Source organism: Macrosteles quadrilineatus, unplaced genomic scaffold (genome assembly GCF_028750875.1).
Source record: "Macrosteles quadrilineatus isolate MER2022 unplaced genomic scaffold, UCM_ALF_1.0 Scaffold_3__2_contigs__length_128488019, whole genome shotgun sequence".
NCBI lineage: Eukaryota > Metazoa > Arthropoda > Insecta > Hemiptera > Cicadellidae > Macrosteles > Macrosteles quadrilineatus.
The window spans coordinates 121,453,528-121,477,699 of NW_026542596.1; the positions used below are offsets into that span (position 1 = coordinate 121,453,528).

General features: G+C 34.8%; 1 protein-coding gene across 1 annotated transcript in view; it reads right to left on the minus strand.

The window, feature by feature from the left end:
- LOC128989702 (neurogenic protein big brain-like) overlaps positions 1–24,172 on the minus strand; it is a 63,632-nt gene that overhangs the window by 28,732 nt on the left and 10,728 nt on the right. Inside the window, exon 2 of the mRNA XM_054411703.1 lies at positions 14,660–14,786. Within this exon, the coding sequence (XP_054267678.1) occupies positions 14,660–14,786 (127 nt within the window). The remainder of the gene's footprint in view (positions 1–14,659; positions 14,787–24,172) is intronic.

Genomic DNA, 24,172 nt, shown 5'->3' on the forward strand with positions numbered 1-24,172 from the left:
ACTTACACCTACAGTGTTGTGTTAAACACCCCTCTGTACAAACTGGGCCAGTGCCTGAATGAGCCGTTATTGAAGGACTATTACACGAATTCTTGTCTAATACCATCCTAACAACCATAGTCTGTAGTGTGGATAAAATAAATATTACATCGAGAGACTATCAATACGTAAGAGGGTTATTTAGGAAGAAAGAAAAGAAAACTAGGACGTTAAGAATGATGAATGCAAAAATGGAAATTTACGTAAAATGGTCATTTGATGGATTTCGCGAAAGATGGGTTAGTAAAAATTTGATAGACCACTTCACTGAAACCTAGACATGTCCTTCTTTGTTTTCTTGTCAATAGCCAACTGACATATTTCCTTACAAATGGCCTATTACTGGCCACCTGTAAATGGCACCTGTAATTTATACCTGGAACACGTGCATAATTGTTGAGGAATTGTGTAGTAGTTAATTATCCAAACTTTTGTTTAATTAGTTTCTCCAATTGTCTGTGTCAAAACTACTTGAACTACCCGAAACTATTCTTGGACAGTTTATCAAACATTCAACATACTTTCCAATCATTCACCTTCACTTGCAATTATTTTGTGTTAGTAGATTTCAGAACTCCAAGGAGACAGTTGGTCATGGGATCACTCGTGTGTTTGTGGCGCTCCAATTCAGACAATAAGATACAGTAAACGATTACCCATTACCAGTACACGCGCATTACCAGGACGCCACAATCCAGATGAAGCATCGATAAACCATTTTAATTACATATGTTTGGCTTTTTCAACGTAACATTTCTGCAAATATACACATGCCAGCCACTTCACACATATTGGTAACCGGGACCACACGCACTAATGCGTACACTTACTGTACCCCACTAACAAGAACCTCGTGAAATCCTCAACGATCCACAAAATTGCCTATAATTCCACCCCTGGGACAAGAAAGGAGCCGTTGGAACGTTGGAACGCTGGAACGCCCAATTCAAGGGATGCGACACAAAAAGAGAGCACGGAGATGGAAAGGTGGCATCGAAATCTACCTGGTCCTCTTTGTGAGGCGGAAACTCTTTGTGAAGCGACAAAGGATCGTGGATCTACCCTCGCCGGACATCGGTTGCCCAACACCGGGGCAGAAACTTGGAAACCATCGACATCGGGGTTGGAACAAACACTTTACACTCACAGGTTACGTAAAACACTGCCACAGAGTGTATAGGTAGACAGGGAGCCTACTTAACCTAACTTCGACCTTTTGTTATACAGCATTATATGATACACAAACAATAACTGGGTACCTGAATGGTTATTATGTGGTGTTCGTCAAGTAACCAAAAAGGTCACTGATACAGAGAAAAATATGTAGCTTTTGATGGTTCTGGGATTTGATGGTTATGAAACTAGACCCAGCTGTCCTTGATCATTGGGCTTTTTAATAAATGGTCTTGGCCAATGAAACAAATCAAGTCTTAGTCAATAAGAAAGCTATACAGATCATTTCACTCCATTCTAGACTTGTCTTTCTCTCATGTTTGGGTTATATACGAACCAATGTGGCGTGTCCATCTCACATGGTAGTAATATTATAAAAACTGGCTTCGAGGTTCAAAATATACTCATTTGGAAACGAAAAAACTACTTTTACGTTTAAAATCGAACCCTAAAAAATCTCGGCCACCTAGAGAATTGATTGTATATCGATTGTAAACTTGGAGTTTTTATCTGAATAAACAACTGCCGGTATTCTTGTCTTGATAAACACAAACTCGTTAAAATCTGCCATCATTACTGTAATTTCATTAGAGAATTTGCAAAAACTCAAGTTAAAGCAAGGAGGATAATGTAATCTATTAGTCCGAAACTGCCTCTTAAAAGTCTCGATCAAACTTCAATTGATTTAGTCTTGTTGGAGTTAAAGCTCGACGCTTATTTTAATAACTTAATAGTATAATGATTTTTACGACAGTCGGAGTTTCATATTAATTAACTTAATTTTAATTAAATTTTTATATTAATTTTGCTCGTTCCATATTAACATTGACTATATTACCATAACAAAGTCAATGATAATAATAATCATCATTCTATAGGATTATGTTGGATTTTTCTTATTCCAACCTGCAAACATTTATAAAACAATCACAAACTAATAGTACAATGGTTGAATAAACGAATTTTAATCCTATGGAATGGGGAGAGATAGGCTCATTTTTCATTCATTACCATTTCATGCATTAATCTTTTACCGTTACGTAAACATAGCCACTTAAAACACTAGGCTGAAACGGTTATGAGTAAATAAACTTGGTTGAGACAACGAGCAAAATCCATTCGCTCGTAGTAAACCCACTAAGCATAAACATTCTGCTTGAAAAACTTGCATTAAGTATTAAAAACTTACGCTGATTAGTGATTAATGTAAATACAAAGTTAATCACAATTTCGTATTATCCGTGTAGTAATCTTTAACGAGAAGATTTGTAGATTAGATTAACTTGGGAGAATATTGAAGAGGGTAATAAGTTTGAAATCGATCGTCTCATTGTCTCCGAGTTTGGAGTCTGCACCTGACAAGACGAGAGCTTCGGAAATACTGAAATACCGAGCTGAGCGAAAACTTTAACGTCATTACGATGAGCAGTTAGCAAGTTTAGGAAAATTATTTAGTTATAATTATTCTACTGGAAAATTGATGACGAAAATAATTCTATTACGAAAATGGACGATAATATTAAGATTTCAGAAGTGACTTTAGTTTGTGAAATCAAACATTAACGTGACTATACAAATTGTACTTGTAACTTTAGGAATGATAAAAAGACTCGGTCTGTTGAATTGAAAAATCTCCTCAGCAAATTAATTTTAGAATTTAATTAGTGTAAAATGGATTATATCCTGCTTTGCGTATGTTTTCAGTATGGTTGATGGCGCATAAATGGAATCTTATTTGATATGTTTGTTCAATAAATGTGGTTAATGTAACTATCAAGCACCAATGAAGAGTTAACAATACATTGGCAACGCATATTGTCACATAACTATATGTTCCAGCAGACAATTGACTATCTTTTACAAGGGGTATAAGTAAACTTGAACAGAAGTTTATATTTTGATACGGACAGACTGGTTTGAGCACAATTTCTTTGTCCGTGGACTACACATTTATTTTATGAACCAGAATAATCTCGATTTTTTGTTATCTAACACTAACGTTCCTAAACTTAAAATTCATCCATAGATTACTCAAATCACCCCTTGAACCTTTAACATGGTGCGCAACAATAGTACAAAAGGATATTATTGGTGAGTTGGAAGATGTAGAAAGCGAGGGAGGCGCGGAACACAGCTGCAGGAGATCTAGGCCTAGACCCAGGTGTTCTGGTGTTCTTTAGAGACCAAATCCTGCTGCACGTACCACGCACTCCTTGGTACAATGGATCTGTGGATAACTGGCTATTGGGCTGCTACCAGCACGCGCTAACGCTACCATCATAGTCGCACACAACGTTCGTCAGGGTTATTGGGAAAGTCTGGAGGCAAAAGGGATATACGTCTGCAGGAATCTAGTTGCATGTAGTATTGAACAATTAATATTTTGGAGAAGAGCATTGTGCTCCCATGAGACTGGATTATATGTTTTTTGAGGTCATATCAGGCTGTAAATTAAAATCTCATGTGGTTATCCTTGGTAGCACATGTCATCAGCGAGGTGGTTCGGCTAGTTATCTAACTTGACTTTTCTTTCCCATTACATAGACTATTATTCCCTATTTTTTTGTTTCTTCTCTATATTAATCTTTTCTCCCCACAGTAATTTTTTCATCGTATTTTCACCCCCATTGCGTGAGAATCCATCAAGATGAAAGTGAGTGTTGAAACTGAATGAATATCGAAGAGTATCCAAGATTCATTAAGAGTTTCCACATCACACATAATCCATCAAAACGTCACTCTAGGGTTCAAATGAAGAATTCAATAAATTCAATTCCAAATCGGGATGGTTTTGATTACGAGTGGCGTGTTCAAAACCAATATAGCACCAGTGGTGAGAACCGCGCCAATATCCCATATAGCTCGGGCTGCGTTTATTATCTTTCTCGTATTACCGGACAAATCGCGTACGATTGGATCATACTGTAATAGATTTCGTGTTGGAGTTTCGTGATTGATTCGAGATTCCCAGGTGTAGAGGCTAGCTAGCCTCACGCACGGGAGTCGGCCTCACGACGGGTCGAGGGTCGCGCCACGACGACCTCTCGATTTATAAACGTCAGATAAATTACATACTTCCCACCCAAACACAACGTCGACGAAAATATATTTGTTGTGCGTTAAACTACCTAATTGCCCCCATTCGGTACTGACTGTGAACTTTTTATCCTGTAATTTCGTGGGGAAATAAAAGATGTTGAAAATGACGCCCCCTCACGACTGTTAAGTTCCCAGGCGATGCTAGGGTTCTTGGAAGGTATTAATTGAACATGGGAATTGTCGGGATCGGAAATGACGAGGATTTGGTGTGGAGGAGGGTTGGATTTTAAGATATTCAAACCAACAAATCAAACTAGCTGTCAGGGAAGAACTCCAAACTCTACATAGTCATTCAGAATACAATCATAACTGAAGAAGCTTTCACAAACTACGTACAGAAGCGATATATTTATTTATTTTATCTTTCCAAATAAAAACTAAAACAATTGACTGCGGCAAAGTCGATTTTTCGTAATAATATTGATTCACATTTTCACACTTTGAAAAAAAAACTAAAAAAAAACTAATCGCCTTATGTGTTTAGTAGTTATTAATCGAATAAACCTATTGCACTCCTTTAATAGATTATTTGTTTGTGTCATCATAATGTAATGCATTCTCTTTTGAGTAAGGAATTGAGTTTTTTCGTACTATGTTACACTTAATTTTTCGATGCAGCTGGACAGTTGGACAGTTATAATTACAAATGTTAATGTTTCTGACAATGAACTAACCAGTCTAACCTTGATATAACGAACCTCTATATAACGAATTCCTTGATATAACGAATTTTTTTTAATCCCCTAGAACTCTCCATAAGACACAATGTATATTTTACCTCTACATAACGAACAAAGCATAACAACGACCTTGATTTAACGAATTTTTCGTGATTTCGGCTAAAATAAGACACCTCAATATAACGAATTTATCATTGTCAGAACCTCTACATTGCGAATTTAACCTCTGCATAACGAATTATCTACGTCTTTCCCTCGATATAACAAATCCCCCACCCAATTATTGTTTTGGGAAAATCCGTTTCTTTATCAAATGAAATGGAAAGGTCACATCATCGCTTGCGCTAACATTCGTCTGCTCCGTTTTACATCTTTGTCTGCTGTCGCTGCGCGCGCTATGATTATACTCTTTTATAATGACTTATCTAATAATTTATTGTTTTCAATACGATTTGTTTCAACTAGCAACACCAATGCTATAGTTAATGATTATTATTGACATTCCTCTGTTGTGATAAATCAGTACTGTACTGTAAGTAGCCTACCGGCCTATCACGAGAAGTAGCTTACAAAACTTTCTACTGTTTTGTTTTGTTCTTTACATGGTTTATGACTACGCAATACGGTGTTTGGCTAGGTTTTAGGAGGGTTAGAACAAGCTGTGATTTTAAACTTACAGTTTTTAACCTGTACCAAGGTCAATGCCATTGTCATGATTGCGCAATATATTCAAGATCCCTCCCCTTTATTTTGCCGGATAATTTAGGTTCTACTGTACAATGTAAACACTGTACTGTAAAGTATTGTAGCGTAGCCTATGCTACTTTAATTGTATTTTAATGAGGTCAAATCCCGACCTATATTGACCGACTCTGGTTCTGAACCTCGACTTAGCGAAATTCCTGCAAACCTAACCTCTATATAACGAACCTCGTTTTAACAAAATCCTTGATATAACGAATATTCAGTTCGGTCCCTTCAGATTCGTTATACTGAGGTTGGACTATAATCAAGAAACCACCAGGATCACCAACCACATCTCTCCATGTACAAACCTCTCACCCAAACCCATCCGTCCCGCGGCGGTCGCGATCGCGGAAAGGTGAAGACGAGAGAATGAATGAATTGCATAACGCGTACCGTGTGAAAGTGGCTGTGTGTTTGTATAGTCTCACACGTAGCGCGCGCGTGTGTGTGCGTGAGCGTGTGTGAAGATGCGTAAGGTAAAGCGTGGGAATGGCCACGATGATACCACCTTGTTAGCTTACAACAAGAAAACGAATAAAGAACGACGCGCGCGACTTGGAGAGAAATTTCCCACGGAAATTAAGTTTGATCTTTGCGCGGCCGCACGACGGATTGGTGCCGGGCCACGACTGCGAGCCAACACCGAGGTAATTAATATCGGACGGCAACAGTCATCTGTCGGCTTACCTATCTGATGGAGGCAATGAGACCGAGAATGTGGGTATATGGTTGGATATGTGTCACTAAATTTGGGGGTTTAAATAGTCAAAATAGTTTTTATGTCCGACCTTCCCTAGGCTGAACCCCCAAACAGCTTAAAACATTACTAAAGGCTACCTGGAGGGTTGTACTATTACCACCAACAGATAAGCTATTTGGTGATTAGTGGGATTCGAACTCAGGACCTCGGAGATCGAAGCCGCGTGCTCCCCGCTAGAACAGCTCGCTCCCCGTATAGTCAAAAATGGTATTGTTAGACCACAGGTTGTATTCATAATACCGATGTATTTAAAACTACGGCTTGAGACTTTGAAATAGATACTGGTACTGTATCTAATTTTCACGTGATTTGTACAAGAAAAAACTTTTTTGGTACTTACATTTAGTAAAGGAACCAAACTCTCTTTAATCGTTAACCAATAAGTCAGCCAATCTGTCTCAATAGCAAAAGTACACGATATATTTCACTTAAATTAGGTTTATTTATTTTAAATTGTATTTCTACAATTTAAAAATAACACAGTAAACAGTATCTGCGGTACTGAAGGCCCAAGGCAGTAAGCTGGCTGAGTCCTAATTAACCAAATGAGAACATCTGCTTGCTTGTCTCACAAAGTCAACAGTAATTGTGACAAGACTTGATTGTCATTTCGCTCTCTTATTGCTATATTTGCCAAATAAGGAGATGTTTGCTGCTAAGGGCTGTTTAGTCTAATTTTCGTCAAGCGGCGTTCAACTATTTTTGTCAAATTCAATTTTGTATGTTTTCGTACAGAGGTATGTTATACGCTATTAATAGAAATTTGTTGAATCTTTTTCAATATCCCAGTAGTGGATTGTGTCACTAGTAAACACACCACTACCCAAATCCAAAGACAAAGTAGATCTGGAAAGCAGATAAATAACTACCAACCGAAAAATGAGCTGTTCAATGTTTTTGGGTCATCTGGATGTTCTGGAAATTCAGCCCTCCCCCTATCCAAACTTTGGTGGTCACTGGGGAGCGGGATTGAAATAATATGTAAAATATCTAAAGCTAGCTGTAGGTGACCACTCACGTATAGAGAGTTTATGAACAGTTCTAATCCTCATAGAAGGAGGATAACTCTTAATTTTTGGGTTCCTTCCTTGAATATTTTTTATTCTGATTTAGACGCTGGTTTAGTTCATTGTCTCTGCGCCAGTTAAATTATAAATGCTAATCCACAATCTCTTGTGATGGTTTTCAGGATGGGGTCCCTGACAGAAAACAAGTTTTCTCAACACAACTTACAAACTCATAAAATCCACCACTCTGGATTAGAGCTATTTCCAGTAAAGAACGAAAGTTTTTATAACCTCTGAGTGCCAATGATGGAAAAACTAAAGGGTTTTTAACGTTAAGCTAACGAAATTGGCAAAATATCTATCAAAACTTCACAGTTGAAAACATTCATTTAACTAGACAATATACAAATTGCATCTTCGTCAAAGTTTGAAACCATCACGAGGTAAAATATCAACGAATTACATTAATTTACAAACAGATAAACCTGGCAATCATTCATTTGAACGACGCCTTCATTCGGAACGGACAATGCCCGAGGTGACTAATCCCAGAACGGATATTAACCTCATTCTTTATTTGCAAACAAAACCAAGAAAAGAAGCATGTTAGGTCCATCCCATTGCCTTAGTAAAATCTGTCCTTTCATCCCTCTAATTCTTCGCCTCCCATAAAGGTGGTGGTTTAGTGTTTTAAAGTATTAAAACAGATTAAAGGTCGTTATTGATTACAAAATAATTGTGTCTAGTTTTCGTGATTCCCCTAAAAGTCTGATTACCAGGCGTAACGCACTTAGAAGGTAACATACCTTGTTTTAACGTTGAGAAACAATTCGTTGCTAGAGGAACTGATCTCTGGACGTTGAAATTGAAATCATCACTAATTTTCTATTGGCAAAATCATAGCTGTATACGTTGTCCCGTGCATTCACCATTCGTAATTTGATGACAATACTATAACCGAAGTTGTACCATCCTTGTAAATTAACTACCTTTAGTTACGTTCTTGTGCTAGTGGTTTGGATTCCCACCATTAGTTTAGTTTCCACATATAATTTGTAATTCAAGTGCTAGAAACTGGGGCGGCACAAAAATATATCCTTTAAAATTTGAAAGTGAAAAGTTCTAAAATGTTCTTAACATTAAAGCGATTTTTTTTATCAAAACAATGTAGATAATAGTTTATCAAATAAAATAAACTTGTTGTTGGAAATGTATTAATTAATTAAGTAGCTGCTATAAAATGTTTCAATTGTAACAAGTTATGAAAATAATCACGAATCCTCGTAAGAAAACCAAAATAACGAATAACATGGTGAGATTTTTCGATTCAGGGACAACCATAAATGTCCCAGTCCCGTTGGACTCGGATCAGGTTTCAACAAAAAATTTCCCAAATTTGGCCACGGAGAATGGACATCACCCACTCATACTGTCTCCTTCGCCCAACCTATGTAAGAATTATTCCTATAGATTGAATCTGAAGGTCGCTGGTTCGATTCCTTGCTAGATCAATGTTGGAGTTATATCAACGCTTAGTTTGAGATACGTATTTTACAGTCTTGCGTTTTTATTTGGTTTTGTATGTGTTCGTATACGTATTTTGAAAATGCAAATGTAAAACATACACATTCTTGATGCCTAACGGAAATATACGGAGTTTTTTACAAAGTTAATCTGAGAATTACTATTAGGTTGATTATGAAACACTCATTATCTAATTATACCTTTTATTTTACTTGCTTTTTTGACAGCTTGCAAGTACCAAACTCAGTTTGTGAAGTAATTTTTATTTCTAACTTAGGAAAAAGCCTCCCCCAGAATCTATAATCATCGTGAGTTTTAGTGTAAATGCACTACGAGAGATTCCTTCTGCTCTGCCTCAATGTTTACAGGGACATATTTTATTTACCAACTCGGCTGAGCCCTTCCCCGGAACGACCTAACCCTCTTTTAATCATTGGATAAATCTTTAAAGCCGAGACTTCCAAGATTATACTTGTTTATTTAAAACGTCTTTCTCTTAACCCAAATGTCAACTCTTAATCATTCCAAAATGTTTTTTCATTCTTTAATTGTTTTGAAAATTAACAAATTTTCCCTCGCAAAAATACCCATTATATATTACATTCTATAGTCTAATATTGTTACAGTACTGATATTGTACATTGTATATGATGCTCGTAATTTATTGTTTATTATTTTTCGTGTTTTATATTTTTAGTTTAAATTATTTCAAATATATTACTACAAAATGTGTGTGTAATGTCGAAAATATACACGAATAATTGTAACTTATTGTCACTACTATCTACATTAAATGTTGTAGAACAGCATTGTTAATTAAACGAACTAGTTTATTTACTACAGTTGCAAAAGGCAAGATGTAAAATTAGGTTAGCTAATTGCACTTTTTAAACATAGTGAGCTTCCATAGTTGGAAATATAAATTAAATAAATAGAATTACTTCAACAGAAGTGGTTGTTGATTATAAATACTTCATTGTTACCCAATAAAAATTGTGTATATTAAATTAGCATAGATTTATTATTTTAATTTTAGCATTTGTTCAAAGGTTAAATAAAAATTATAATTATTGATTTATTAAATCAATTTAATTGTATTTAAGCTTGTAGTCAGAACTTCAACAAACACATAAAGCCACGAGGATCGAGGAAGCAGGTGTGTTTCGTTTAATTGAGCAGAACACTCCCGTTTGTAAATATTTAACTGTAAAGAAAACGTATCTATTAACTACAGTAATAATTTTGTATTGTGTGCCTCTTTGATGGAAAATAGTGTGGTAAGACAGATTATGACACATTGAGTAATGCTTTTAGACAAACAAATTATACAGGATAATATCATAGTATATTTATCAACATTACATTATTAAAACATTTGAACTAAATTTTCGGATAATTCAGTTAATTAGTGTTTTTACCAGGAAAGTTTTGGGGTAGTTTTGATTTTTTCCATTTCTTATGTATTTTGGGGTGCTGAATCCGAATCTGAGGTTTGCCAACAAAAATTCTTGACGGAACATTGACAAAAATGAGAAAAATATGGAAAAAATGATATTTTTTGTAATATTTAGCTTATAACTCAGAAACTATCAACTTTTTGTTATTAGTCTATATCATAAAAATTAAAGTACACAAAATTTGCTACAAAATGTACCCCTAATGTGGTAATCCCCGATGAACCGTTTAGGCTCCAGAGCAATTTGAAATTTGGAGCATTTTGTGTTAGTTTTTAAATTTCTCCAATTATTCTGTCTATGACATATATTCATTGTATATGCCCAGGCAAAGGTATTATATAAATCCAAAGTGTTAAAATTGATTAATTTTGTGTTACTGAACCGTTGACTTTTCATTTAGTGTACAGAAAAGTTACACAAACTGTTGCCGTTAAAATTATCCTCGCTCAGAGGGTTGTAATGAGGGAGGTTCTGGCAAACGTTTCGATGAATTATTTGTGAGCATTCTAGCTTGTTCATCTGGACAATAAAAAAAGGTTAAAAGTAAAAAAAATTACACATAATAGGCTAATAAGTAATACCAAAATCAAAATTTTCAAAATTAAAATAATAGCAATCTGTTAATCATGTAATATCGTATGCACCTGATGACGTGTTATTTAGATATACGTAAATAATAAAAATGTTATGTACTCATCTACTGTTGCTAAGCATTTACATTGTGTGTAGATTTGATAGATTGTAGGTTCTATGGCGTAGGGCATAGGCCTACATGAGAGTGGTAAGGGTTAATTGACTTAAGATAGTCAATACAAATTTTGGCTAGAAAAATAAATCCAACGTTGCCTCACTGCCCCCAACTCAAGCAGCTTTATGGACATAGCTCGCTTAGAGTTTACATTTACATTCGGGTGAATGAATGGGGGATGAAAAAAAAGTATTGGCCTATGGCAACAGTGCCAATCACTCTAAGCCATGCATCGGTCTTGAAAGTTTAAACAGAAAATTTTATAATGGGTGCCAATACGATTGAGGATGTACAATGGGCTGTGATGCTAGAGTCTAAGTAAGTAAGAAAGTAAGTATAGTACTAAACGCACATTCCTTCATTTATTAACTTATTAAATCTACACACAATATAAATGCTTAGCAACAGTATATGCCTACATAACATTTTATTATTTACGTATATCTAAATATCACGTCATTTGGTGCATACGATATTACATGATTAACAGATTGCTGTCATTTTAATTTTGATAATTATGATTTTGGTATTACTTATTATTAGGCTATGTGTAATTTTCTTTACTTTTAAAATTTTTAACTGTCCAGATGAACAAGCTAGAATGCTTACAAATAATGCATCGAAACGTTTACCAGAACCTGCCTCATTACAACCCTCTGAGCGAGGATAATTTTAACGGCAACAGTTTGTGTAACATTTCTGTACACTAAATGAAAAGTCAACGGTTCAGTAACACAAAATTAATCAATTTTAACACTTTGGATTTATATAATACCTTTGCCTGGGCATATACAATGAATATATGTCATTGACAGAATAATTGGAGAAATTTAAAAACTAACACAAAATGCTCCAAATTTCAAATTGCTCTGGAGCCTAAACGGTTCATCGGGGATTACCACATTAGGGGTACATTTTGTAGCAAATTTTGTGTACTTTAATTTTTATAGTATAGACTAATAACAAAAAGTTGATAGTTTCTGAGTTATAAGCTAAATATTACAAAAAATATCATTTTTTCCATATTTTTCTTATTTTTGTCAATGTTGCGTCAAGAATTTTTGTTGGCAAACCTCAGATTCGGATTTAGCACCCCAAAATACATAGGAAATGGAAAAAATATAAACTACCCCAAAACTTTCTCGCTATGAGTAAATTTAAATAGCCTACAAATTTACTGGATTAGGAGTAAGATCTATGATTTTGAATTATTATGTTGAACCACCCTAAAACAATAATTATAACAACATCAACACACAACAACTTGTATTCACTCATACAAAGTCAAAACACTGTATTCGTTAATACTTAAACCAACTAAACATTTTAGGGGGGTCAAAGAGAAAGTACTTGGGCGTAAGAGATATTACAGTACTAAATAAGCAATCTACTAAGAAAACAGGTGTTTGAAAATGGCGTTGTGGTGTTTGAACCTATCGTGGCCCGTTATGTAAAATATACTTACAAAAATACTCCTTTTTCCAAACCTTCTTACTAACCAATGTTAATTTCAAATCCCACGTAATTTCGCAAATTAACGCAAATCCCGTAATCCCAAATTTTAATTCTCCCACATGAGTGTACTTGTCGTCACAGTTTTAAAAATTCGCTCTAAATTCAACTCGACATTCAAAACACGAACTAAACACCATTTAAAGGGATTGCGTTTCGCAATACATCATTCCCATATTTCGCTTTTTCAAACACTGCAGATACACACCACCGGGGGGGGGGGGGTGTAACATTATAAAGGACACTCGTATATTTTCCACAGCAATATTGTGAACAGTTCTGTCCATGTTGTATATGACCGCTTATTTCCGCCACATTAAGCTTCAACGTAAAGTAAACGTTTTCATAAATACGACGAAAGGTTTGCGTTATCTGAATTTACTTGTCAATTTAGAATTTTTATTTTCAATTAGGTTATCCATTTACAACGTTAAGCTAAGGAAAAAAGTTGCCCTCCGAAAAATAGGTTTCAAAGACATGTATGCAATTGTATGTTGCTTAATGTCTTTATTTGGAATAGTTGTCTGATATACTCAATTACTGCATAAATATTAAATGAGAAGTGATGACCGAACTTAGCTAAAACATCACTGGTTGATCTATTGATACAACCGTAAATGAAACAAGAAAAGTTACTGTTGGCCATAAATAGTTAAGATTGTTCATTAAACTCAGCCAAAATGTTAAATAGTTCTTCTGTATCCAGCCAGTACCAACATGAAAATTTCTCACGTGCAATCAAAATCCTGTAGACGTAATTTTAAATTTACTATGATAGCTTAACTGTAACATTATTACCGAGTAGACTGTAGACTGTATAGACCTTATAGTTATAAGATGTAGCGTATTCATAAGGTTATTTTAGAAATAATAAAGTGGACTGTATATGGGTTATTAATTTAATTTTGACAACAGAAAATAATTATGGACTTTTGGTTGAATTTTTAACACTGAACTATAGTTATGTTACCACTTTGCCGTTATATAACTATAACTGTATTTATGAAAAATCCTACAACTAAAATTCATAATTACTTTAAGAAATTCACAAACTTTAATTGGACAATGCATTTATATGTTTATAGATCAAAATTGTTTTTAAATGCACAATACATGCTTATAAAACGTACCATAATTGGATATTAGGTCAGATATATGCAGTATGCAGACAGAAACGTTTAATTCCATTCCTGAAAGATTTACCCTAAGAATAAATGGACAGGCTGTTCACTTCTAGTAAAACTACAACCCAAGACGTAGGACGAAATTTATGTGCCTATTTATGAGTAATTATACGCAAGTAAGCAATCCGAGCGTTATGGTGGCAATACGGTCCTAATATTTCCAGAAGCTGCCACATTTATTAACAAAGTCCATATTGAACTAAGGAAGCGCCGTTATAACTAAGAAACTGCCACTGAAGTTTGCCATCAAACATTACTCGTGTAGGCGACTGAGTGCCAGTTTTAAGTTACACCATTTAATTCACAGTTCCCAATGTTGAGCGGACAGTGTTATGTTTTATGAATTAACGTAGGTACTAATGTAGAATGTTAAGTAGCCATTCCCTCCTCTTCTTGTATTTCATATTTGAATTATTAGATGTTTTGTCCAGAAAAATAAATAAATAAATGAAACGGTGGAACCATAGAATATTATTTCCTCAGAAAATGTGACGGAGAGTAAAGTGTACCATATACAATTTGAAAGTAGATGAAGGTAAAAAGAAGTTGCCATTAACGGCACTCTAGGTTTTACCGGAGATTTAGCACTCATCAAAATCAGCGTTTTTTTTTTTCATTTGAAACCACAAGGATAATACATCTAAGGGTTTATAAATGTATGGGTTTATGAAGTTAATGAATGTTTAAGTTTGAAGTCAATACAGTACTACATAGTATCATGACACTCACCCATACAACAGTGCCGCCCCTGCTATGCTGCCCCCACCTTGGGCTGTGATGAACAACACCGCCCTCAGGTAGGAGATGTTCCTAGTGACCGCCATGGCTACACTCACTGCAGGGTTCACCTGGGCACCTGTGGACAACCAAGAGTTAGAGAACATCCTGTACAACTGACGCTGAGGTTCTGAGTTAAAGTTTTTACGGATACGTTAACCCATTATATAAGCAGTAAAAGACAAATTACACATTTAGGCATGAAGAGAGTATGGAAATAATACATAACAATAATATGATCAGTCTAAGATTAGTAAAATGACCCTGATAAAAAATCACTAGCTTTTTGATTGTTTATAGCCTGGCTTAACTTTTCTTGATCATTGGGCTAAATAAATGGCCCTAGCTAAAGAACAGCTTATCTTAGTCAGTGACGAAGCTACGCGAGGCATCCAACCCGTCTCTCACTCATTTTTCATTTCAGGACTAAATTACTCCTAGCTGCGTCCTACCTTACCTATTTTACAAAAACTGTTCACGTGTACCTTGGTTTAAAAATTCTATATTGGATACAGGAAACATTCAATTGGTTATGAATCTTCATGATTCTTACATTGTTGTTCAAATTTAGAATATTGAGGATTGATTCGCGGTTCTCTTGCTATTATTTTGCTATAATTCGAATGTAGAAACATCTCTCATGTGAAATTGTAATCAAACTACGAGCGAAAGCTAATTGGCATTACAACAATGTAGTAGAAACAGCTGATACGAAAAAATCTAACTTTTCCATTTAAATATGTATTTTTAACTATCACGTTGTAACAAATCAGCTGATCAAGAATAACTTGAACAGGCTAGATTAGCTGTTGTTTATGATGACAACAATAAGCCAAAATAATATGCATTGTAATAATAACACTTAAAAGTACCAAGTGCCACCTTATTATTTTAATTACATTATTGGCTATAGACAGATAAAAATATAATTGTGAACCTCGAACCGTTCATATATAATTTATTACGGATTTTACAAATATTGGTAAGGCAAGTATTTGTCGCTTGCGTCTTGCTTTTTACAATTTTAAAATATATCACGTATAAAATTGTAGTACACTGGTTCACAGCTCTAGTAGTTATAGGCCCGCCGCACATTGGAGCGAGGCTAGGTGCAGGCGAGGTGCAGGCTAGGTGCAGGCGAGATGCAGGCTAGGTGCAGGCGGGAGCGAAGACTTTTTCTTGTCACCGCACATTGAAGCGAGGCGGGACAGAGGTTTCCTAGCTTAGGTCGTACTTTCGGAAGTAGGGGAAGATTTTTTTGACATTTACTGATTCTAATTGTTAGTTGAATAATTTATCTTTACTCTATTCGCTATCCGAAAAACTAATATTTTTTTTGAAATGTGATTACGGTAGATGAAAAAAGATTAAGTCGTGGAGATTATGTTTTAACTACTGAACTGCCAGACCGGTCTTTTTACGAGCATTTGTTTCGTGTGAACAAACAACGTTTGATGATATTTATAATTTTATTAAAAGTGCCACTAGCGAAAAAGAATGCAATGCTCAACAACTATAGCCATCTGAATTAAATGCTCCATTACTATATCTTTCACGCACAAAACACTAGAAAACCAACGCAGGCGCGAGCGAGGTGCAGGAAAACTGTATTCCAACCACAACGCCGCGGAGGCCTGACAGAGGCTGCAGCTGTGCTGCACGGAGGCTGCGCGCAGCCTCTGCTCAATGTGCGGTGCTCCATTTAAACATGTGTATTACAGAATCAGCCGCCCCTCGCCTGCACCTAGCCTGCACCTCGCCTCGCTCCAATGTGCGGCGGGCCATAAGCACATATTGCTAGTACAGAATTAAGCATCCGTCCAAGAGTAATGCTACGGATAGAAAGGGTCCGTACTTTATTAAACTAAAGGGTCACATCATTGCGTCGCGAATTAATAAAATATCGCGGGGTTTGGTTCTTAAGTCAGGCTAAATTAGTATTAAATAGTATTAACTATTGACTATATATACCATAAACTAACATGGCTTGTATTCATCACTCTACAAGACATTACAAAACATGTGTACATGGGCTGTTCGAGGTTAAAAATTATTAACGATCCACGTTGTATAGAATCTTTATTCGTGTCGTTAGCGATCCTTTGTAAAATCATATATCATTCCAACATAAATTTACCAAACATACATCCCACTTTCCTTACATACCCTCTTTTATGGATAACAATGACGTAGCAAAAACTGAGACTTTGGAAGTCACCGACGAGATACCCAAGCTCTCGAGGGAAATTCAGACTTAGTGCACCACTACCAACATTACAAAATGAAAATAATCAAAAAAATGTTTCTGATTTAGTTGTGTTCTCAGTTAGACAGTGGGCGAATACATTAATCATCCCGTCGGTCTTTTATTTATGTTTCCATCGGACGCTGAACAACGGTTTACGTGACAGAGCTGTTCAATATGTAGGTATATCGGCCACGTGGATGAAATACAAATTATTCACGTGATTTATTCAGTTATTTATTTCCTCAATGGTATATAAAAAAACCATATTTCACCGGGTTTTGTGTCCATGCCCCGAAGGTTTTTGAATCTAAATGATATAGGTTAAATCCATCAAGTTTGGATGTTTATTGAAGCTTTCAGAAAAAGAAAGAAAAACTTTATTTGATTAGGTTATTTTATACTAAATTTACACAGTAAATACAACTGTAGCCTACATAGTTTGGTCTGATTGTGACATATTTTATCATTACGCTTAATATCAAAATGGACATTCAAGCTAAAAACATTATTATGAAACCGAGTAAATTATGTAAAACAAGGTATAGATAATATGTTATGTTGATTTCATACGAGCCCAAGTCCAAATGACAAAGCACATGACACTTTTACTACTATATTACTACATATTTTACGACTAGAGGCGCAAGGGAGTAATATTCCGCAATCTCCCTCTAGGAGACAATGTCAGTATATCAGCAGTATTAGGCCAGAGCGTACAATTTATAAGATAATCAATATGCGAGGGTAAGTGATTTATGCAAGGGTAGGTGCTTAAACGGGACATTTGGTCTTGGAACCGGGATTATGTCAGGTTTATGCTATAACATCCTCAGTTATATGCATATAAATAAGGTTAGGGGACTTAATTAATCGTCTCTTGTCAATGCGTCGCCTGTGTTCTGGTTGTGTAACACTCGAGTAGAAATATATCTCTTAGCTTTTAAAGATAATTTTAATAGTGAGTCATCAATTATATTAGAATAAAGCAATGACCAATGAGAAAGAAAATAACATATAGAATAACCAATAGGAAAAGTGTTTTAAGTTATATTAGTTAATGTTATTAATAGGCAAGCATGTTTCTTTAAAACCTTTTTTTCTCAGCTCGTGTGCATTTTAGGGAAAAATCTACGAATACTGTTACAAATACATTTGCCTGTAGATGTGCAGAATCCCTTATAAGTCAAAATAGGCTCAATAATAACATAGATAAAACATACAAGGGGCTACTATGATAATAAGCACAAAAACTGTATTTAAACTTTCAACAAAATTAACAAAATTGCTTTATGGGTTGCCCTGCTGGTGACGAAATAACAATGAAATATAAACCGAAAATCAAAACAAATGGAAGCAATTTTAGAATTAGTCACATGTTTTAGTCCCATGTAGAATTTTAGATTAGTCACATGTTTGCACAAAACATATTTTTGGTCGAGTCTTCGACCACGGGACGACCTCTAGTCTACACTAATCAAGACGATTGTATATTTGTCGTAGCGTGTTGCAATTCAAACTAGTGACCAGATGCACCTTAAAGATAAGTCTGAAAACTAAAGAATCATGTAGACACTAGGAAACTTAAATTTTTAACCAAGTTTGGCTAAGAAAACTAGCTGTTATATCCAAAAAGAGTAGAGAATTTAAAAATGAAATAAAATTTTGGAGTTTCTTTTCAACACCCGGTTCTGATATTGCAGTTGTCCCACAGTGTATGATTAATTTGTTGTTTTAATCACAAGAGTTATTTCATCAGTTTAGCCTGACTGCAATTTTTAATGCATCCGCAGTAATAAACATTTATAAGTTAAACACTTAGCGGAAGCTAAACATAGCAGTAAAAGAATACGAGAGATAAAACAGAGAGAAGAATCAATATTGGCTTGAGATACAGCAAACAAGAGACAGCATGGGAACGTCGGTACACGGACCACGGGACACGGCATTGGCCACGCTACGTCTCGTGGGAACACTGGACGATGGGAATGGTGAAACTGAACTGTGCGTTATGACAGGTAAAGATTAAACTAACCGTTCGGCGATTGGTGATTCTACTAAAGGACAGAACGTGTAATTGAGTGGTGTCGTAAACCTCTCTTTTAAAGCTTTTGATTTGAATTACGAAGTTTTTGTAACATACTGGACCCAAAAACCAAGTGAAAATAGCAATAAAAGGTTTAAATAGAATAGTTCAAACATTTAGGAGTGAGCCTGTCCCTTAGTAGAGCTCGCGACGTTGGTGCGCAGCGTCCCAAGTTCCAATTCCGCCAATCAACAGTGTATGTAAGCTACCAGTATGTGAAAATGTCGTAACCCTCTAGGTCTAGCCTAAATGTGTTTAAATGGTTTCGGACAGGAGTCAGACTTCTAGGATATGAAAAAATAATAAATAGCACAACAAAATTAAGTATACAATTTTTTGGGTACATAAACAAATGAATGCCATTACATACTTACACACTCTTTTACAAAATAATGTAATTCAATAATCATTCTATATAAGAAGAATCGTGAAGTTTTATCCACTACAGATTCCTTCGATAGGATTACAAAGGGCTGATAAAATATACTTTTGGAAAGAAACCACGACGATCCCATCCACGATTTGCTGGTTTGGTATTGGCTGGCTTACAAATAACACAATGACCCAAATCAGACCCCTTCCACCTTATCAGTACAAACTCGATAAATCAGATCACTAAGATCTGTAAACTAGCGATTGTTCAGCAAAATCAACAGTCTGAGTAATCCAAGATAATTTACATTTTAAAATTTACTTACTACTTGAACATTTCGTTTAAATTCTGCGTTGGTTTGAATCTCAATTGAATTGATTGCTATTTGTATTTTATGATACTAATCTTATAAAATGTCACCAGTCTAAATTTACTATTTACAAATACTGTCCGTGCAATTTACTAAACATTGATGAAAAACCAACCTTATATGAAAATTGTTTTATTGAGTTAGTATAGTAACTTTTGGAAACAAACACTTTCGAATAAGTGAAAACTATTTTTTTAGGTGGTACTGTTCAATACCTGAGTATTTGCAGTTTTACGATATTTATTATATATACAGGGTGTCCCGGAACTCTCTGCCAATATTTTAGGGCATTGCTCCTGGGTAAGAAACATACCTAAATATCATATTTAAATTGTCCGGAAGTCCTTAGTTACTCACACAGCCGCCATTTTGTTTTTTTCAGTTATTAATTTTTTTCTAAAGAATGGTTCAACATACGAAATGGAAACTTTGCACAAACATTAATGACAACTAGACAAAGCTACAAAAAAATTATGACGATTTTTCAAATTCATAAAACAAAATGGCGGCCATTTAAAATTTTGTTTCTTAATTAACTCAAAAACCGTTGATTTTATAAAAATGTTAAATGGCCACCATTTTGTTTTGTGAATTTGAAAAATCGTCATAATTTTTTTGGAGCTTTGTCTAGTTGTTATAAATGTCTGTGCAAAGTTTCCATTTCGTATGTTTAACCATTCTTTAGAAAAAAATTAATAACTGAAAAAACAAAATGGCGGCTGTGTGAGTAACTAAGGACTTCCGGACAATTTAAATATGATATTTAGGTATGTTTCTTACCCAGGAGCAATGCCCTAAAATATTGGTAGAGAGTTCCGGGACACCCTGTATATGTTGCGATTATACTGTGCGACCCACTTGTAGAGATAATTGAGGGGGTTTGGTTTTAAATTGATCCACTTCAATGAGTTAGAGTTGGAGATGTATGGTTAAATTAGTTTTAATTAGCACTTAATAATATGACGACTTTTGGAAAGTTTTACCATCAAAGTCACGATTATGCTAAATCAAAAACAACTATCCAATACTTTATACTTTCATGTTACAATAGTTACTATTTATATGGTGCAATTATAAACAGAAAGCCATAGAGGAACTTGGTATCGAGATTACTCCTGTAAAGTTAACATATACATGCAGATAGATTTGGGTTGTTTTAATCAACAAATTATATGGCACTGACCCTAACCCTAATGGTGTATTGTATAATTAAACTTATATACGATTCAAGAAAAAACTGTGGTGTTGATTAAATGTGTATAACCCATACTGAAATAAAGTAATTTGAAAAATTGTTCATCAAAAGACAGATATACAGATTAAATGGACCTCGATGAACAAAGGAAAAACAGTACATAGATATACAATATTCTGTAGTTTGAAGCAGATTTTCTTTACTCATTATTTTTAACCAATAGATAGGCCTAATTTAATTTTAAAACAAAATGGGTGGCAGGTGGTACAGTTTTTATAGTATTTTAATTTCTAAATTGTATAATGTAATGTAGTTTGTTATATTAATGGTTAACTAGTCGAACCCCGTCGAAATCGACGGTTAATCTTGAGGTTTTATGTAAATTCAGCTAACTGCGTTGGATAGAGTGAAGTCATTAAAATCTTAGTTATATGAAGGGAGGATAAGCAATAATAAGTATGACGATTGTGTTCCCTAAAAAACGTGATTGATGAATTCGTTTAACACAATATTTCATACCTTTCTTTTTATCAGCTTTAGGTTGCCCAAAAGGTTTTTTAGGAGTCTTATAATTGTTCATGAGTTTGTTTCATACCAAAGCCACTTTCACTATATGGGAGAATGAGTTCATATAATTAGTCTATCACGTTACGGAAAGAGTCAATATTTATTACTAACCACTAATTCCATCTGCTTTAGGAAAATCATTCAGATTGTATCCGGATTTATAAGTAAATCTTCATCTTTTTTTTTGATAAAAATATCTGATTCTCCAGAAAGCAGTAACATTCTTACTTCGATCTCAGCAATTTTAAATCCTTCTCTTGCCACATCGACCCATGTATTTAATCATCCTGTTCTTACTTGATAATTCATTAACTTATGGGGTAGTTTTGGAATGAACCATAATTGTAGGAAATTTTATCACAAATCTTGAACATTTCAAAACCAAATCCATAACCTAGTCCAGCATTGGTAACAAATTATGCAAATGCGATGAGATGTGATGACACTGTTGTGTTTTCGAATGTTTTGTATGTAGTGAGGTTTAGATGCGTTGTTCAACCTAGCTACATGTGTACATCAAAGTAAAAACTGTGTACACATTTTTTTTAAATACCTGAATTGACATTAGTTTACCTACTTTACCAAAACCATAGACTCCGTAGTTAGTCTATTCCAAAACTTGAACACAGCTCTCATCCTCAACGTACTCATCTATGACACAATTTTCAACCCGATTATCAAAAACTGTTATACCAATAAATGAATCTCAGGGGTTCTTTCTTGAATTTAAAAATAAATGGTGATTGAAAGTAGGAAAAAAGGCAAGTGCCAACCTTACAATATATAAGCTAACCCGATAAGAAATAGTTATATGTTCCTTTGTAATTGATATGTCACACTTCTTTCATAATTTAAAATTTTCTAAGAGAAATAAAGCATAGATTTTTGAACAAAACATTTCAAACGTATCATAAATTCATCATTATGTTGAAACTATAAAAAACTTGCCATGCAGTGGAGAATCCATTTAAAATCATAAATAATAATGTAAACATTTAATTTTGACAGTTTCAGTAGACCTTTGAATACAATTTTATTATTAACAGCTGTTTCATTAAAAGTAGTGTAAAATTATCCATATGGTCGAAATGTAAACAAAATTGCAGAGCAAAACTTTAAAGGCCTCTGGGGCAGAGCCCCAAGGAAATTTACATCGTTTCTCTTTTGAGGGCTCACCTACAGACCAATACCTTTCTTTAGACACCCCTACCAAGTTTCTACGCCCAGCCGTTCTCTCAAATTAGCTGTGACAAAAACCTTGTTTTCCTGCATAAGAATAACATGGGATGGGAATTTAAAGGCCACTGGGGCAGAGCCCCGAGGGAATTCTCCATGTTTCTCTTTTGATGGCTCATCTACAGACCAGGACCTTTCTTAAGACACCTCTACCGAGTTTCTACGCCCAGCCGTTCTCTCAAAATAGCTGTCACAAAGAAAAACAGTTTCAAATTAATATATAGATTACACTATATTTATTAATCTATTTTCAAGTTCACAATCGATATAAAAATATCAGCTGATCGCTCTCCCATTATCAGCTGATCGTTAGCATCGCCTCATTTTATTCGGGCTCGCTCTTGCTTGTCTGCCTCGGTGGAATTTCGTCATTTTCATCGGACCGTCCAATATCGATGAGAAATATTCGATATTTATGACTCTTATTGACCTGAAAGCCGGGTTCTTTTGCAGCGACATCGGAAACGTTTTATTAAAATTGTTTTGCGAGTCTCAAAGAAGCAGTTTTATAAAAGGTTTTTGATTTGAAGAAGTCTTCAACGAGTGAAATGTTTCGTGCAAAGAGTAATTAATTATTGTAAGATGTAAATTAAAAGTTTTTTATTAAATATTTTTTTATTGTTAAGTTATAAAAGATTAGACATGAAATTTACTGTGTGAGTTGGAGTACAATGTGATAAATCAATGAACTTGCTAAGAATTATTCAGGAAAAAACCCAAAAAGATTGACAGTTATCGTATTTAGCATGTTTTGATAAACACTACAATATTGTTATGGTAGTTGATTATTTTTTTAAGTGAAGCGTCTGTAATTTTTAGCACAATCGTAGTTGTTCATCACTAGGAGCGAAAGTGACTCTTTTTGGTATGCAATCATGTTTTACAAGCGAGGTCGAGCTTGAAAATACAATTAAGTACCAAAATAACACTTTTGCTCCGCGAGATGAACAACTATTTTCATCAAACTGTGGAAATACCCGTTACAAAATTAGACTACATAATTTAAGGTTATACGAAGTCGTCATCAATGTTTACATTTTAGTTGTTTACAAACGTAACTTAAATTGTGTGATCAGTAGCGGTTTCATAATGCACTGATTAAATTTTTATGTTAGCGTACCGAAACCGTTTACTATTTGAAGTTACCCGAAAACGGTGATTTTCAGACGATTTTAGAGAACTAAAATTGCTGCTTTCCGGACAGTATGATGAGAAATGAGTTTCGAGGCGTACATGTAAGACATTAAAAAAATAGCAAACCATAATTAAAACGCAATAAAGTAAACGTTAGTACAATAGTATAAACAGCCACGTCACGTCAACTACCAAGTAAGGGAATTATTCTTCAGAATAATATAGAATTGTGAAATAACAAGAAGCATCGATTGATTAT